This window comes from Pseudonaja textilis, chromosome 1 (genome assembly GCF_049901715.1).
Source record: "Pseudonaja textilis isolate UNSWEBS1 chromosome 1, rPseTex1.2, whole genome shotgun sequence".
NCBI lineage: Eukaryota > Metazoa > Chordata > Lepidosauria > Squamata > Elapidae > Pseudonaja > Pseudonaja textilis.
In genome coordinates this window covers 230,611,143-230,630,831 of record NC_141990.1, presented here as the reverse complement: position 1 = coordinate 230,630,831, position 19,689 = coordinate 230,611,143, and the positions used below count along the sequence as shown (strand labels likewise).

At 34.7% G+C, this 19,689-nt stretch overlaps 1 protein-coding gene across 10 annotated transcripts in view; it reads right to left on the bottom strand.

Moving 5' to 3' along the window:
• Positions 1-2,133: 2,133 nt before the first annotated feature.
• The window catches only part of KMT5B (lysine methyltransferase 5B), a 33,686-nt gene continuing 16,130 nt past the window's right edge, over positions 2,134-19,689 (bottom strand). For 4 of the 10 annotated variants that reach the window (XM_087919781.1, XM_026706667.2, XM_087919787.1 and 1 more), the window contains exons 3-10: positions 17,929-18,076; positions 12,901-13,066; positions 11,057-11,166; positions 10,360-10,526; positions 10,056-10,075; positions 9,813-9,949; positions 7,976-8,172; positions 2,134-4,773 (exon numbers count right to left, since the gene is read on the bottom strand). In XM_087919781.1, the coding sequence (XP_087775907.1) occupies positions 3,302-4,773; positions 7,976-8,172; positions 9,813-9,949; positions 10,056-10,075; positions 10,360-10,526; positions 11,057-11,166; positions 12,901-13,066; positions 17,929-18,076 (2,417 nt within the window). In that variant the 3' untranslated portion in view covers positions 2,134-3,301. Of the gene's footprint in view, positions 4,774-7,975; positions 8,173-9,812; positions 9,950-10,055; positions 10,076-10,359; positions 10,527-11,056; positions 11,167-12,216; positions 12,277-12,900; positions 13,067-17,928; positions 18,077-19,084; positions 19,202-19,689 lie in introns of all 10 variants that reach the window. The other 6 variants (XM_087919797.1, XM_087919790.1, XM_087919807.1 and 3 more) reach the window with 4 other exon arrangements.

Below are 19,689 nucleotides of genomic sequence, written 5' to 3'. Positions count from 1 at the left end.
CCCTCAGCCCTAGGAAGGAGGCAAGAGCAAACCTAAAAATCTTGCCAAGAAAACTGCAATGATTGAACAGGCAGTCATCAGGGACTAAGAAACAAATCACAGTTTGTATAAAAACTGTAGCAATTTAGGGCTAGATGTGCCACTAATTCATATGAGAAAATTCCCGTTCAGGGCAAATCTCAAAGCTTGCTATTATGAATTGTTAGGTTTTACATAAAATGCATGCTCTTGTAGCTTCCCTAGCATTAGGTCTGCATCATACGAATTCTAGAATAACTTTTTCTCTGAACAGTAAGTAGCAAAAATTTCTGCCTTAACTGGTTATGAACATGTATGGTACTTTTAAGTAGCACAAACTGACCATTATTTATTTAGAAAAAAATGGTCATTTGCCTTGATGTTTGTACATGTCCTCCTGTTAATGATGGCAATCGAGATCGGAATTTAACATTGCTAAGTAAAGTAGTTGCAAAGCAGGATGTCATGTGAAGATGCCATGTGAATGTGCAACTTAGTGATGGCACTTGCTATTAAGTAAAACTTGCACCATCGTTAATGATGACATCATGAGGTCACCATGTACAGCCTCCTGCCGGCTTGCCCACTGATTTCGTTTGTGGGATGCTGGCAATGAAGATTGCAAAGGGTGATTATGTACCTGTGGGATGTTGTGACACTGTAATTGCACAGCAGGCGCAGAGCCATCATTGGGCAAGGACCACCTGTACTATGAGAGAATAGGGTGCTCTCTGATGAAACTTCTCTAGAAATAAATTACTTCCAATAGCTCTGCCAACATAACTTGAACAGATTCTTCAAGATGTGCACTTATATCTTTGTCTCCAAAATAACTGCCATCTGCTGCCAAGCAGGCTGATCTTTAATGCAATGAGAGCAATGCATGAAGTACAGTAATGAACCACAGCAGTGCACTGACTGGCATCAGTACTCAACTAGTTGTCCTCCAGCTGGTGATTACATGGCTAGACATCCTGGAGATTTGTAGACTCATCTTAATGGGAAGACTGGAAGGTTGTGCCGGAGTAACATTAGAAGTCATATCATACTATATACCACTGGCATACACTCACTGTAGGTTCTTCTTGGCAGCAGCACAATTATGGTGTGGTTACAAATGTTACGGTTAACAAAAAGTTTTACTCAGAAATTAAAAACTGTTTACTATACCCAAATTCCACCCCAAACAATATAATGAATGATATATATACACATATGCATATATATAAATATATATATGGTATTCAGCTTTGTTCAGGTATTTTCCCACATTATTATAGTTGTGCTTTTAAAGTTGTAGCAACGTTTCGGCAGAATCTAATCTGCCATCATCAGGCTTCTGTATAGTGTTAGTCTGTGAGTCAGACTTTCACAGCCGTTTCTGTTTTAAATTTGAAAGTCTTGAAAACTTAAGAATTGAAACTTAAGAATTGAAAACTTAAGAAAACATATATATATGTTGATATACATATATCATATATATAAAATGATATACCAATATGATTACTTGTCAGGGAAAAATAATCTCGCATGGGCCAAAAAAAATCATATATATATAATGATATTGGTCGGTCTAAAAACAACTGGTAATAATGAGAATTACAACCATAGAGGAAAAGTGGTACAACTGGAAGAGAAGATAACTATCCTCAGAAACTCAGCAATTGCATGTGGTTACAGAAGGCTTAACAGGAATAATTTTCCATTGCACAAGAACTTCCCTATTCAACAAAGAGCCCAATTTGTGTTATTTGCATCACTCCCAAATTGATAAGATTTGAAAAATTGCTTATAAATATATACCCAGTAAGTCAAGTGGTTTGGAAACTTAGAAAGAGGGAGATGAATGTTCTGTGGAATTTGGTACCCTACCTGATGATTCTGTGCAAAATTCTACACATAGAACGATAATGACAAATACCTCTGATTACATGCCTATTAAAAATGAGATTAAGATCAAATAAATGGTTAATTTTACAGCTTTGATTATGTTACTTTTCATTCTAGCTCTATAAAACAGGAAATTCTTTAAAAAATACAAATACTTAAAATCTCAGAATATGAGCTAAACAAGCCCAAGAACAAAAAAAAAAGTCCACTGGTCAGAGCTTAAACTATGTTTATAATTTCCTATTTATTGTCATTAATGTATTTCTAAACTTAAAAACCCTTCTGGTAAGTTATCAATTTTTATGACAAAATTTTGCACAACACACAAATATTTACAACATGTACATTTTCTTTTTCAGTCTTTTTACACTGGATCTCAAAAGACAAACATTTTATAGATTACCACAGAACAAAAGCTGTGACTTAGGCTTTTCTTTTAAATTTCATAAAACTATCATAAGTTAAAGTGAATAGGTTTCTTTAAATTCCTCGTAGCATTTTTTTTTACAAGTGCAACAGAAAACTATGAGGATCCAATTAGAATGGCTGCAATTAATTGGATAAATGTTGCCTGTTGTAATCACATTGTTTCACAGCAAGTTCTTGAAAAAATAAGCACCAATCATTCTTGCAAAGAACAATTTTATCTAAAAGTATTGAAAAAAGTGTTAAATACAAGGTGTTTTAATTTACATAACAAGAAATAAATACACCATCCAAACTTGTATTCTGCATACTGCTACTCTTGTACATATAATGTACTAAAAGTCAGCAAACTGTCAAACACCCTTTTTTTTAAAGAAATCAATTTGACTTCAAACCAACGGTTTGCTACTGTAACAAAGGCCACAAACAGTACGTCTGGGGACAGCATACAGTGTTAAAACTGACAAACTTCAGAGGGGAAAACATCTAGCAATTAAACGGAAAAGCTGTATTTCATTGCTGGTGATATTAACATACTAGGAAACCTTAATAGGCCACTACTATGATTTCTTTTAGATTATTTAGTCAGATGTAAGAGCAAAATAATGCTCTTGACAGATTAAAAATTGTTTAGCCACATTATTGTGATTTAATTATCCTTCATGGAAAAATCTGATGGCATTTTTGTAATTATGCTTGAGCCTTTATTTTACAATAGAGCATTTTTCTCTAACTCAGAATTGCACATAAGAAGGCTATTAAAAAGTACAATAAAAATCTGCACAACTTGACTTAAGGAGTCAATATGCTGTACACTTTCTACAATATTATGTTGATATAAGTGAACAAACAATAAAGAAGTGCTTCCACTAACATTTTGAGAAAGTTAATCAGTTGAAGAATAATTGTCTGGAATTTTGTTTTGTTTTTTTAAAAAATGGACATCTTCAATTTAAGACCTGTAAGCTTATGCATTGAGCCTTAAAGACTGATCTTCTCTTCTCCTGGAAGAAATGTCAATGTCTATTGAATCCTTTCCAACTATAAGCCTTAAACGCTTAGCTGGAGGCAGAGGAATAAAATCATCCTCAAAATCATCCTCATATTCCTCCTCCTCCTCCTCCTCTTCTGCAGATGAAGAATCATCAATAGTTTCTTCTTCATATTGACTATAATTGTCCACTTCCATCCGTGACTCTAGTAGTGAAAGAGGATCACTGCAACACATTCCGTTCTCATGAAGGTCATCTGAGTACATTCCCCTATTTTCTTCTTCTCGCTTTAGCTGTATTTTTAATTTTGTTGAACTACTACTTGATCCTGAGTTAAACCCATTATTAAGCTTTGCTACATATAAATTATTATCTTTCTCATGGTCTTTACTTAATTTGATGCTTATTTTTGAAGAATTCATTCCATCATTTTCTTGGTCATTAGTCTTGCTGTTGCTATCATGCCGCCTTCGCAGAGTAAGTTTGGGAATCCCAGAGCTGTTTTCAAGAATGAGTTGTGCATCATACCTTGTGATTCGCCTTTTCTTTTTACTTTTTGCAGTTCTAAAGCGCTCTTTGACTTTGAAAGTGTCAGAAGTTACAATGGAACAGCCACCGGATGCAGGGACACAGTCTTTATATCCAATGGCTGAATCCATTACACTGTTTATCTCTCCTAGGTCAGAATGTGAACTGATCAAATCTGGCAATTTATCTTTGCCAGTCAACGAATGCGCACAATCTGTTTCCTCCATTTTTGCTGATGGCTTCGCCAGTCTCCCTTGTCGAGATTTCTTTTTGGCCACAACTCTTTCACTCTTCTGACACCTCCCCTCCACCTTCTGTGCTGCCATAAGAGATTGCTCACTCTCCAGAAGCACATGAGACTCCTGTTCCAAGCTATTGGCTCGCATGCCTGTCAAACTGTTTTTATAGCTATTTAGCATATTTGGTTCAAGCTTTAAGTCAGAGGTCTCTTTCAGATTCGTTCGCGTTCTCATTGACCTCCGTGTTATGTATGTACAGGGTGATATTTCCCCAGGTTCATGAGCACCTTTCACTGAATTTAATTTATATTCTCGCGCTGCATGCCTTGTTAAGCAGCCACTAGACACTGCAACTTTCACTGGTCCCTCTGTTTCTTTGTCCTTCTTAATGGGCAAATTTTTATACAGAACTATTTTGGGTTCTTTAAGAACCAAATTTCCCATTTCGAGTTTCCTAGATGCATTTTTTTGTTCTGGCCTTTTGCACTGATTTCGCAACTTTATCTTTGAAAGTAAAGGCTTTGCAGGCTTTTTCAGTCTCTTTGGTACCCTGGAATTATTTAAATGAGTTAGTCTGGATGAGGTAGAATTTGATGAAGTTGGAATTCTTGAAATAGACTGCCTGGTTAATGTCCTGTTCTTGCTGTTCTTTTTTACACCAATTGAAGATTTGCGGGTAGCTGTAGGAGTAAACAAAATAAATGTTTAAAAAGTTCATTCTGCCTTCATATTGAAATCAAAATGTGCAGAAACAATGTTTTTGCTTACTGCAGGGCTACATCCTACATAAAAAATAAAGCGTGCCATTAAAATAACTTGATTAATAATGGATTTAAAAGTTATTTAACTTTTAAGTTTAACAAGGAAAAATAAGTTTAACAAGAAAAAACTTCTGTATTAATTCCCTAAGCAACTTTTGTAATTTGGGCAGTTAAAATAATGCACTGAATATAAATACCCAGTACAGACTATACCAGCACTGCACCAATATGTGCACTTAACTAACCTTTAATGGAGCAATATTCCAGAAATATGTGGCCTTCAGAACTCCCATTTTACCACGATGAAATCAGAATTATGCCTATTGGACTTGTGAATGTGGTATTAGAAAAAAAATATGGGAAATTAATATTGTATCGTAACTGCTCCAAGATTATTGTATGCCAAAATTGGAAAAGTAATGAAATACCTTCAGTAGAAGACCAGATTATAAAATTAACTGAACTTGCAAAAATGGCAAAGGTGACCAGTCTGATTAGGAAAAAAAATGACAGACTATTTTTGGAAAGATTAAAAAGAATGGGGAAAATATTAAGATAATAATTACTTGATAGAAAGAAGGGTAGAAGGCATCAAAGTAAGTTTTTTTTCATTTCTTTCTTTTTCATCTTTCTTTCTTTGTGTATTTTAATGTATGAAAACATTGTAGTAAAAATATGTATAAAAATACTTTTAAGCCATTAGCTGTTGACCTCATTATTATAGAAGTGAATGGGGAAGTCACTTATTCAATGCCTGACTCAACACGTTTTGGTTTAATTTCATATTTTTAAGATAATCATAATGCTTTTAAGATATCATCATAATGCTGTTTAAAAATGTAAAAATACTTGGAATATCTAGTATATTATATATCAATAAATTGGAATTTACCACTAAATGAAGAAATCATAGGTTTATCAACAACAAAAAGCAGCAAAAAATGTCAAATGTTAAAAAGAGAGTATGACTCCAGAGTTACCACACTGGATTAATGAAATGGTTCATTTTATGGTTATAAACTTGCACTCTATCAATGTAATAGAACAACCAATCAATTTTACCCAATTTGACTATTTAATAGTATGTTTAAAACCTAGATAAGTTTATCTATTCAGAAGCAAATAAGGAGTATGGCTGGAGTTAGATATAGGTTCAAACTGTTCTACGGTGATCTGGTCAGCAAAGTGAAATTATTTCTATCTTAGTGAGCCTGCAGAATGTCAGCCACCAATTAGGATATCCCGAACCCTTAGAACAAACCAGTATGAATTACGGTTCTCTGGTACAGCATTTAATAGATAAAATTATGTGTGTTCATTCTGAGTTGGAAGCCTTAGAGAAGAAAGCTACTGAGATGAGAGGTAATGTCCTATGATATTATATGAAAAGGTTTTAAGTTTGTGCATCTTGAGGATGTGGCTAGAATTCTCTTAGTAATGTTACCTGCATGTCAGTCTTTCAAAGTAGATCAGGAAACACACTCGACATGAAGACCAGAACTATACTATATTGAGACAGGCTATAATAACAGGAGTCGTACTGAATTCTCTTTGCAAGATGCTTCTTAATGAATGCTTCTCTCCTCTTTATTTACATACACCTTCTGAATATTTGTTTCAAGCAGTAAAAACTTTCTTGAAGGGGGTAATTCCACATCCTTGAAAGGGATCCTGGACTGCTCATTCCTTAAAAAGTGAAACCTGAATTCAATGGAATGGAGCTAGATAACTAACATGCATAAAACCTTATGAGTTTTAAAGTGCTTCCACTCCTTCGTGAAAGGGCAAGCCCAATCAGTAGTTATAAGAGGATAAATGATGGCCTACATACACTCCATTATGGAATGACCCAGGGCTTAGTCCTTTCCCTAGGCCTGTGATGGTGAACCTATGGCACGCGTGCCCTCTCAGATGGCATGTGAGCCATCGTCCCATTTCAGCTCTGACGCGCAGGCCATCTGCCAGCCAGCTGGCCTTCAGGTCTCTGCCATGCAGGCACAGGGGGCGGGGTGTATGGGGATGCACATGCACGGGGAATGGGGTGCACGTGGAGGGGGTTGCACGTGCAATGTGGCGCATGCGTGGTGCTTGCACATGCATGTGCACGCATTGCATTTTGGGGGTTCAGGAGTGTGCGCGTGCATTTGCGTGCTTGGTCCAGAAAAGATTAGCCATCACTGCCCTAGACTATTTAATTTTTCTGTGAAACTACTAGGAGATGTTATTAGTCAATTCAGAGTGAAGTACACTCAATATGCTGATGATACTCAGTGGTACAGCTCTGTTCTGGGCACAAAGGAAGATGCAGTAGAAGTTCTAACGTTTGACAAAGTGGGGGAAAAGAAGCTGAAATTCAATGCAAGCAAGATGGATAACTGTTCATTTAAATACCTTATTCCAAGATTGAAGCAAACCTAAGTTGTATTCACAACCTCAAAGACTCTTACTCATTCCTTATTATATTGTTAAGTTATTATAATTTGCTGTGAATGGGCTGTATTTCCATTTCTGTCCACTCCAGACAGCCAGGGAGCACTTGCTAAGTGTTTTTATACCAAGTGAAGTATTCTCTGAGGAAATTCACTTCCTATGGAACAATTTCCCCTAAGGAAAGGATTGCTTCTATTCTTATGGTTTTCTGAAAACTGATAAAAATCTGATTCTTCCAGAAACCTTCACGAATTGTGGAGCCACTGATACCTAGATCAATCACTGTATTAATAGAATCTGTAGTTTATGATTGTATATTTTAATAATGCATTATCTATTATTGTTACTTTTGCTATTTTAGTATCCAAATACTGGATTAATACAGAGATAAATAGCCCAAATAATAAATATTTTTGTTCTTTTCTCCTGTTCACTTTTGTGATTTTTGTTCCTTTTGTGTTCTTTACACAAAAATATTAAATATACAAAAAAATGGAAAAAGTGCAACCACTAGTTATTTCACTAGATTCTAAACTACTGATTAATCCCAGAACTCTCTATTCCAAATATCCTTTGCCGCCATAAAGCTTACAATGTTTATTTTCTTTTTAGATTTGTGAAGACTCTATCTCAATCTTGTTAAGAATGCTTACATAAAATACATTTCAAAATATTCTTGCCACTTGCTTACTTGCATTAGCTTTTTCCTGAGTGGTATCTGCATCAGTGTTAGAGCTGACAGATTGACTGTCAGAATTTTTACTGCTATCACCCAATTTTTTAAGCCTGTTTAAACGTTTATCTGTTTCTCTAAGTCCGTATTTGCTATTGATCACAGGAGTAGGTGCAGGCAGTCCCATTCTTGATTTAAAAGCACCAGTTCCACGTCTAAAAAAAAAGAGTAACACATATTAATTATACTGCACATAACATTAATAAAATGAAAGCTAATTAAATAGTTTGAATTCTGGGTTTGTATTGGTATTTTAAAGAAAAGAATTGTTCATATAGTTAAAAATTCTGCTATTATAATTTAAGGGAAGTTAATTAAAAAATTGTAAAGTTACTCCTTTAACATTTCCCTTTTTCCAAAGGTGCTTTTTTCAGGAGGCAACTGGATTTCCTTGTTTTTTCTTTTGAAGACGTTTTGCTTCAAAAGAAAAACCAAGAAATTTCAGTTGGCTCCTGATAAAAGCACCTTTGGTACAACCACGACCTGGATAACTGAGAATCTCTACAGATTTTTCTTTCTTAAAAATCCATATATCAAGTGAAGTATGCTTCCTCAATTTAATGAACTATATTTCATTAATAACACAAAATTAGAAGAATCAACATATGTTCTGTAGAAAATATTTTGTATTATTTCTTCAGGATACAGAGGATATGATCTGAAGATATCTTTTACTGAATTCATACGTATGAATAGTATATCTAGTAAGTAGGTATAGGATAAAATAATTTTTGTGAAGCTGAATAACTATGCCTAACTTTAAGCTTAATATAGAAATGTGATAAATTAAATTGATATGAAGTTTAAAATTAAAAGTATATTTACTGCATGCCAGAAACAACTAAGTGCAAAATTGAACAAAACGAAAAAAAAAATTAAAGCATTTCTAACATTTTCCATTTTTAAATATGCTCAAGCAAGAAAAAGTAGAGAGGTGTAAGATATTCTGTATACAAGGTGTTATATGCATGTAACCAGCTGGCTTTGGATGGTCCATACCTGCACCAAAACACATAAGGTTTGGATATAAAAAAATCAAGAATCTAGTAGTTTTTTTCAATTAATTTTACCAAAAGGCATGACCTTTAATGAGTTGTGGCTCACTATCACATGCATAAAGTAGTTAGACTGATATTGGATTTAAACTGTGATGAGGTGAGGGCGAGGGAAGGGAGGGTAAGACAAATTGTTATGTAGATGCAAATTATATGAGTTAAAAATCTATTGTGTTTCTTGAGACTTTTCCTAGATTGTCCAAAAACTTTTGAGGTGAGTTAAGCAGTCTCTTACTCAATGGTGCTGTTAAAGCTTTGTTTTTTTTCAGCATATTATACATTACACCTAGTCTTCACTTAATGACCATCCTGCTTAGTAACAATCTGAAGTTAAAATGGTGCTGGAAAAGTAACTTTACAATTGGTCCTTGCATTTACAACCCTTGCACAATCCTACCTAAATGAGCAGTTCCAGTGGTAGTCAAATCATTCCAATGCTCTTCCCCCATGTTGTTTAACATTTATAAGGAAGTACTAGGAGAAGCCATCCATCAATTTGATGTGAGACTTAAGATTTATTTCATTCCAATTTGCCTTTGGTTTCGACTGATTCTGCATGATCTTTATAGTTATAGACCTATTCTTTCATATTTTAAATGGCTTTCTTTACATTTTTATTGAACTTTGATGTAAACTTTCAAGCTTAATGGAATTGGGTACTTAAGAAATATAATTAATAATATCAATCAATACGGTGCTACATGTTGCCTTAAGATTACAAACTGTACATTCCATTTTACCTTTCACATGTGTAGCATTCACAAAATTCATTATTTTCTCCGAAAAAGCCATCTCCGTAATAGCAAGAAATTTCCTCCCCAGGTTCAATATCTCGCAAAGCTTTCACGCATGCTGTATCCCGGCCAGTTGAAACAAACTGTAGAGGATGAATGATTAAAATTTATTTTATTTTTTTTTTAAAAAAATTTTTTAAATATAATTTCATTTTAAAAATCTGATTATGTAAAACATTGCACACCTACCTTACAGTTGGGTCTGCAATCTGAAAAAGGTCCAAAAGATAAAATCAATTAACTGTTGATAAGACCTGAAACATGAATAATTACAAATACCTAAAGTAACGTTTTATATAGCAAGATTTATAATATATTGCACAACTTAACTGAAACAGGCACTATACCAAAATTTGAAATATTTAGTGAATAATACTAGCACCATTTCAAGTAGGATTATTATTTTAGATCATTCTAATTAAATTAGGGTATAAATAAAAAGACATTAAGAAGGACTTACAAATTCAACTGTTTTTTTTAAATGTCTGCTTACCATGATTAATGAAAGCAGCTGGACCAAGCCACAGTTGAGCACAGTTTTTCCGTGTTGAATACATGACACTGAAGTCATTTTCTCCATGTCTGAGCAACATATTCTCTTCTAGTTCAGAGAGTTCGGCAATACAACCTACTAATAACTCAATCTTGTCATTTCGTTTCCTAGTAAACAAAGAAATAAATTATTTTGTATAATTTTATTTCCATAATACGAAAGTTTAAAAAGGGATACATTCTGTCTCCCAACCAGACTTGTTTTGTAGAATGTTGGCTTTCTTAATGAAACGTTAAAAAAAAGTCTTATTGCTAGTAGTCATTAGTTCTTGAATTTGCTAAATTCAATAGTAATTCAGGTTGCAGAGGTTACAAGTGGTTCAACACAGATTTTATTTACTTTTTGTTCAATTTAATTTTGGCACTGCCTGACTTCTAAGGTGGGTGAAGATCTGACAATCAATCTAGGAGGAAATCCTTTCAACTGAAAGAAAATAATGCTAAAGCAGCAGCAGACTGGAAAAATGAAAAATAATGAAAACCAGATAAAAGCTCAGAAGGGGCATTTTAGAAAGGCATCCCTGGCACCTAAAATGTTGTTTTTATTTCATTTATCACATTTTAAACCGCCTATTTCCCTCACACAATTTTTTTGCTTCAAAAATCTGGCTTCGCAACATTTTTTCCCCAATACTTACCACTCTTTTGTTGCAACTATTTTGGCTCCATTTTGCTCTGATGAGTATCGATTGCATGGCAATATTTCAAATCCACTGTCAGTTGCAAACATTCGTAAATAAATAAATACCTGCAGCAGGAAAAAAATATTTAAAAAACCTGCTAAGAACTATAGTACACTCTGTGCTGCCAAATTGCATAACCTATGCTACACTTGCTAAAAACTCAGAATACTAACACCTCACTGATACGCTTCACAGAATCTCAGAGTATATATAAATTAGCATGTATTTTATATAACATACAGTATAAAATTTGAGCTTTCAAAATCACTTTTATGGGAAAAAGGGGAGAGGAAAAGTAATTATATCCTTACAGAGACTTCCAGCCAACGTCACATGAATTATCAAATTGTGTATTACATGTTATCACCATGAGTTCCAGCATTCTCCAGTCAGGGAAGAAAGTTAGTTTTGGAATGTATTACTCTCCAATTCTCAAATGTCTGACAATTCTCTGAGACACAGCATTACCAAACTATTCAAGAGTATTCAAGGCTTTAGAGCAGGGGTGTCAAACTCAAGGCCTGCAGGCTGGATCTGGCCCGCAGGGTGCTTAGATCTGGCCCACGGGGCTGCCCCGGAAATATCAAAGGACCAGCCCATGATGTCTCTCCCAGCCAAAACAGGGCATGGGGGAGGCACTTTCACGCGCACCCCCAATGGCCCATTTTCGGCTGGCATGCTGCAGGCCGTGGAGGCTGAAAACAGGCCGTGGGAGGGGCACTTGAGGCCCCCCATGGCCCATTTTTGGCTGGCAGAGTGCTGCAGGAAAATGGGCTGTTGGGGGGCCACGGGGGGGCATGCACAGCCCCCCATGACCCATTTTGGCCAACAGGGTGCTGCAGGAAGCGTCCATCTCCCCCTTCCTCCCACCAGCCCACAAAGAACTACAATGCTGATTCGGCCCTTGAAGAAATCCAGTTTGACACCCCTGTTTTCGAGCAGGGATCTCCAACCTTGGCCATTTTAAGACTAGTGGACTTCAACTCCCAGAATTCCTCAGTAGGCAAGCTGGCTGAGGAATTCTGGAAGTTGAAGTCCACTAGTCTTAAAGTGGCCAAGGTTGGAGATCCCTGTTTTAGAGTACTGAACTAAGAATTCCTTTAAAAATAACACACCTTTTTCCAAAGGACAGACTTTCAATGTATGAAGCCCTAATTTCCTCAATGTGTAATATTCTGCAAAGATGAGATGTAAATTATATCTTTTAAAAAACAATAAAAATAGGACGCTAATTGTTTTAGCTATTGAATATTTAAATTTTGCATTTCTTGATAAAACTATTGTGCCTATATTGCTCAGTCAGAATTTCTGGCTTATTCCTTAAATTCAGTCTTCAATCTTATATTTATTCACTTCCTATATACCACTCACTAAGGAAAGCTGTATTTTAATGCATCAGTTTAAAGTCATTTCATAGGTGATATAATTCTAGTTATTTCTTTATCATGATTAAATCATCAAGTATATCTGCACAAACTTTTTACAAGACACAGCATTTTTGTATAAAGAACAATTTCCTTCATTTGATTCCAGCTGCCTCTGATAACATTTTCTTTTTTCTTTTCCTTGAAGTTTTCTACTATCTCAGTCCTTTCCCTTTTTCTGCTGTTAATTTTCATTCAGCTAGTTAATTTTTCTTTATTAAATTATCAAATTTGTACATCATCCAACTCTAAGCAACTCTGGGCATTTGCTAAAGATAGAAACAGACATTTTTTTTCTACCAGTTTAACATCCACAATATCCTATAAACTGTACTTGTAACAAACTGAACTTGGATTAAGTATAAATACACCTACATGTTCTTTGAACAACCTTTCCTGCATTTTGTTCTTGTTAAGAAAATAGTGCCGGGCCCAGTCACCTGACGTCAAGGACTTGAAGGCTTTTTCCAAGTGCTCATCTTTCTTAAAACGCTCAATCACCTCCTTCAGTTCCTCTTGTCTTCCTTTTATTGGTCGAAACCTCAGGCAAAAAAGGAAAAAAACCCAAGATAGAACTTCAATCAAGCTGCATTTTATATACCCACTTTATATATTCAGAGAAACGAAATTACAATAGGACCAAAAGTAGAAATGAATATTGTTTCAACAGGTTTTACACAAATGATTAAAAGAGGAATAATTATAGTTACTGGAGTAGGAGAAACATTTTAATAATGACAAGGAAATATCAATAGCCCTGTAAAAAACATGGGGGAAGTCACATCTCAAATACAGTATTTGTTATCTCAGTGATGTTCTGTTATTTGCATGAGAGATACTAATCAAATAAAGCTTTTAAAAACATAGTTTGTTTTACATATGTATAGTGTTAAATCTACAAGGTAGTTCAGACAAGAAGCACAAACCATGAATTATTAAATTGCCTTTAATGTAACAGTATTTTACAATTCTGAAAGCACTTCTTCCCTCCTTTACTTTTACTTTCCACAAAACCAGAGAGGGATTCTTGTGAGATGCTTGTTTTCCTTCTATGGGCTGAGATACCTTTTGCATGACTGTTGGTAGGCTGAGGCACCATCTCCCAAGATCCTACAGGCCATCACATGCACTAAATAATGAAGGTTTTCCTCATATGAAAGATTCCTTTCTTTTAAGACGCTGAGCATCGTTTTCTCCCATATCTTCCTATTTACACGCTCCAGTCACGTGATAATTCTTTATCTCCCAATTTCTTTAATGCAGTTAATCCCAAGACTCAGCTTCTATGTGGCACTCACCTTATGCAATTCTGTAGCAAGATGTGTTGAACTCTGATATTGTACAGTTAGGTGGTATGTTAAAAATGTCTAAGGAATTCAGTCAAAACTCTAATTGAACTTGGATATTTTTAGTTCTGTTCAATATTTTTATAAACTATTTATTAATTTTACTTATTTTCTTTGCCTCTTGAGCTCTTTTTAGGAATAGGTAGGATACAAGCTTTCAGAGAAAATCCAATATAGAGATAATTCTTGATTTACTATCACAACTGCAACAGAGGTAGTATTCAGCAGGTTCTGACCAGTTCTGGAAATTTTGAGTAGTTCGGAGAACCAGCAAATACTACCTCTGACTGCAGATTTTACAGTATCCTTCCCCTGCCACACCCACAGAACCTGTAGTAAAAAAAATTGAATCCCACCATTGCACTGCAACCAGAATTTCCATTGCTAAGGAAGATGGTTGAAAATAAATCACTCCCAGTTTTATAAAGTTTTTTTGCCATGAAATCACTGCAGTTGTTAAGTAAATTGTGTGGTTGTGAAGTGAATGCGGCTTTCTTCATTAGTTATGCTTTTTGGAAGCTGGCTGGGAAGGTCACAAATTGTGATCACATGTCCCCAAGATGCTGTAACCATCATCAATACATGACTTTGCCAAGCACCCAAATTTTTTCCATGTGACTATGGGATTATTGCAATGGTTAAGTATGAGGACCGATTGTAAGTCACTTTTTCAGTGCCACTATAACTTCAGAATAAATGATTGTAAGTCAAGGAGTATCTGTATTAAATAGATAAAATGATATAATTTTTGCATTATCTGATCTTTTAGCAACAGTATCATTTGTTTCTAGATTCTGAATGTTGGAATAATATTCTTATTACACAATTTAATGAACAACACAGAGAAGGTTTTGATATAATTTTAATTAAGAAACCTGTATTTTTCTTGTGATGGTGTGGTGGGTTTATTATTATTCGGGTTTTTTTTTTGCAAATCCATGCATTGGCCTCTCTGTAAATATGGCTTGGCTCATTTATTTATTTATTAAATTTGTATGCTGCCCGTTTTGCTGTCACATGACTCTGGGTGGCTTACATGATAAAACAATATTATAAAAGATTAAAACAGTAAAACAATAAATATAACATTAAAACAATTATTTGAAGCTATTGTACAGATATTACTCAGCAATGCAGGACTATAGCATATTTTGCTTTGCTTTTTAATTATCTGTAGGAGATGGTGAATGGTCATACAGGTGGTGCTTGCTTAATGGCTGCTCATTCAGTAACTGAACTTATGATGGTGTTGAACAAGTGCTACTTGCGACTGGTCCTTGAAGTTTCAGCTGTCACAATGTTCCCATGGTCACAATTGAGATGGGGGGGGGGCAGCTCTCAATTGTGGTGTGGCATTCCAGTCAGGTGAACACTATTTGCAACTTTCCAGGTTCCAATAAGTGAAGTCAATGGGAAAGCAAACGATGATCAAATTATGTTCTGGTGATAACCAGAAGTGCCAGAGTTGCTGTTGCTAAGCAGTCATGTGATACCAGACCTTACAATCATGTAGCTTAGTGATGGAAATTCCAATCCCAATTGCCATAGTTAATTTAGGCCAGAAAGTTGGGCGAAGTGCCTCTTTGTCATTTTAGAAAAGTCACATCTGTGCAAATGGGAAATTTAGAAAAAGTCAAATGGGGGAGGCTAGCAATTTGCTTGTCTTGAATTGCTCAATCGGCTTCACTTTGTGTTTCTTGAGAAGGAGATAGCAGTATTAAAGACAAATTCAGACCACCGCATGTTCTTTTGACATAGTTTTCCTCTTGGTTGATACTAACTGGATCAGTTGAGGAGGATCTAGTCAATTATCAACACAACCACCACCACTACTCTTCCATGGAAGGGAGGTGATACCCAGCTTGAAGAAGGCAGTGCTCTGTATGCTCTTCAATTAAGTATCATTAGATATGCTTGTTCGGATAATTATACTTGTCAAATTTGCACTGTTGGCACAAGTGGTTGAGAGAGCATTGACTGAACAATTCTGGATTCTCCTGGATGGAGAGTAGGATTTAGATACATTTCAACTGATTAGAGAATAGATCATGGCCTGGAAAAAGCACATCTGTTAATTACTTCAGGCCAATTATCATGACACTTAAAATGTATCTATTATGACAATCTTTTAATTTTCAGCTTCAGATAACCTCTAAAATTTGTTGGTAATCGAAGTATAAGAATACAAAATGTCATTTTAATAAGACATGGATAGTGCTCGATTTATAACAAATGAGGCAAGAATTTTCATTGCTAAGCAAGGCAGTTGTGAGTTGTGCCCAATTTTATGACTTTTGCCATATCTGCTACATGAATCACACAATTGTTAAGTTAACCATTGTTAAGTGAATTTGGCTTCTCCCACTGACTTTGCTTTCAAAAGCCAGCTGAGAAAGCCACATACACTTTGTAAATATATGCTGGCTGACAAGAACCCAAATTTGTTCATGAGACTATGAGGATACTACAACAATCATAAGCGTGAGGACCAGTCACTTTCCTCAGTGCTGGTGTAACTTTGATATTCTTGAAGCTTGGCTAAATGAATTGTTGTGAACTGAGGACCACCTGTACCAAAAAAGTATGCATTAGAGTTTTTTATCAGTTCAAACTGAGAAGGCCCAATAGACAACTGAATAATCCTGAATCCCTTATTGCCTTCCTCATACATCCCAGCATTTTAAGTATATTAAGTTATATACCAAACCTGTAGAATAGGAGTGTCAAACTCTCGTTCGTCACAGTGTTGTCACGTGATGTATTGTGACTTTTCCCCCCTTCACTAAACTGGGCATGGGTAGCACATGACACATCAGCCTGCAGGCCGCAAGTTTGACTGTCCTGCTGTAGAATATTGCTATATAAAGAACTATAGATTTAGCAAGCATTGAGGATAGCAAAGAAGAACACTGTTCAATGTTGGAAAGACAGAGTTACTCAGATTTACAATTTGGGATTACAAATACATGTTTACTTCTATTTATGAGTTGGGTTTTTTTAATTGATGTAATATAATTGATGCATATTGTCTTGTGTAAATTAGTTTAATTACCTGTTTAAAAACAAGGCTCAATTACATCTCTTGTATGTAAAGTATGTTTCTTGTATCTTGTATATAAAGTGTGTTTCCTGTATCTTTTTACTTTTTGTCAATCAAACCAAAAAGGAAATTATAATCCATCCTAATAATTTAGGTTGAGATGTTTTAATTTAACATGTTATTTTTAAGGTCAATTTTACTAATAAAAATCTTCAAATTTAGGGATGGTTATAAAGCAAGAAATCCTAATATTTTTCTTGGTATTTAAAATAAATAAGAAATATAGCTGCAGTATCAATGTTTTTTACAGGCTGTTGAAGGTTGTGAATAGTTTTTTTTGCTAAAAAAATTATGATGTATTTCAGTTACCTAACAAAGATAGAGCCACAAGCACACACACGCAGAGTGTGTCATATAATTAAAAGCTCTATTATGAAGTCTAAGGAATAGCAGAAAACTTAAAGAATGTGATTTCTAATAAGACAGGATTCTTTCAAAAACACAACGGTAAATCTTTCTTTATTATTTGCTTTAAATAATTTCCCTACTTTATATAATAAAATGAAGCAGCCATTACATAATGCTCATTAAAATACTTTCATGTTATTGTAATTTATTCATTACTATTATGTACCAGTCTATATACTATCCAATCTCAATTCTTCGAGCATTTTAACATCATCCACACATAAAACGGAGTAATAAAAAATCCTTAAAAAGCAAAACAAATAACTTCAGGAAAACCCAATAAAGATGGGTTGAGAGAAACAAATTTAGTATCTCAAAATCTTTGATGCAGGTTGCCCTTCATAAATACAGCTTGAGGGCTTATGAAGAACATGTTAATGAAGACAAAAAAACAACAACCCTGAATTAAAGCAGTCAAAATTTCCTTAATTAAATACCTAATTCCCAGGCTCTGGGTTGGTTTTTTTTACACTTTACATTTGTCAGATCCACATAGATTTTAACTAAAACAAATAAGGATTTATGTTTGCTAAATAATAAAACAATTACCTAGTGTTCATTTTATGTGTTTGAAAGCCTAAATATGGATCAAGAACCAAACTAGTTGCTAGGTCATCATTTTCACATAGCTCCTTGGCAGACATTCCAGAAGAAGGCACGTAGCGACTTTGGCCCTCAAATCCCGAACCACCACTACCTGCATAAATCAAAACAAACGATTAGCTGATACTGAACGCTGAATTGTATTAATCTTTCTCCTTGTATAGGGAACAAGAAAAAAAACAGGATTCTTGAGAATGCAGAAGCTTCTCCCAAGTTAAGTGTTGGTCCGGTGGTGGGCACAATGCTTTATTTATGCAGAAGATTCATTTTCACCAGGATATTTGTGACGACAGAAGTTACCACATGACTGAACAGAGACTTTCAAGTGAGGCCCATAGGAAATGTCCAGGGAATGAACAATGCATATATCATAAAGAGCCAAAAGATGATTTTAAGAGTCATCTTTTGTATGAATTAATGAGAATGCTTTACAGTGTAGGTTGTATGGCATCTCAGATGAATTATTTTTATTAAAAAAAAGTAATTTAGCTTATAAAATTTATACCATATTTTATCTGACAGTGGTCTAAACTTGTACATTTCTACTTTTGTGAAATAATAACATTGCTTTTTAGCAAATCCTCTCTATTCTTTTTCCACAAAAAGTTTTTTATTTTATATTTACAATATAAATCCTCTCTAATCTGATATCAATTCACATGGCTCTTTCATTTTATCCCTCAAACATTAAATAAAAATAACAACTCTCTGATTTTAAAATTTTATCATATATAGGCAACCAGCATTTTTAGTGCAGCCTGCAGGTATTCCTTAAAATTAGGTGTAATGGTATGAAGTGATTGATTTGCAGTTGGTCCATTCAGTAAACCATATAATAAAGGAGTCATGTTTTCATATAAAGTATATTATATAAAAGAAAAATGATGCAAGCACAATCTGCCAATGAATAATTTGTTATTCAGTTTCAACATGTTGACATTTAGAGCAAAACAAGTCCTTTTCATTGCATGCTTGATTTCAGGATAAAACCATATTCTATGTCCAAAAACCTAAAGCAAATCAAAGTCTTCTATCCTACTCAGAAGTTCTCCAGTTACAAAAGGAAAGGAGAAATGATTGTTGTAAGTAGAAAGTTATGTACCTCTGCTGGATTATTAAATTAGTATTGACTTCAGTAGTGCAATTTTGGTCTTGGCCTAGTTGTATAATGACATATGAAGTATGACGTGACAGCAAGAATGTCTTACTTGGAGTTGCTCTGAAAAATGAAGCCATATAAGCCATATGAATCTTTATGACCATTAAAAATAGTAAAGCATGTAAACTTGTTTCCCCATGTGAAACAGATTATAATAAATAAATGGCAACATCTAAACCAACCAAAACCGAGAAGAAATTACCCTCATATGTTCAGCAATGTATACTCAAATTAAAGCTTGCCTTTAAATCTTCAGGGTATTTATTTCTTTTAAACTAATGTACTATCATTTTAACTGAGATCCAATGCCTACATGAAAATGAAATTAAACTATTGAGTAGGAGGTCTTTAAAACTGCTCCTGTAAACATACACTCCCCAGAATATTGTGACTGTAGATTGTGTTCTAGTGATCTTTTCTGCAACGAATTGTAAATATGTGGAAAACTGAATTCTTTACCACTGCAAATTATGCATTAGCAACATTTGTTAACATTGAAAGGAAGACTATAAGGCTCACACTTAAGCTTTCAATGGGACTTCAATTTA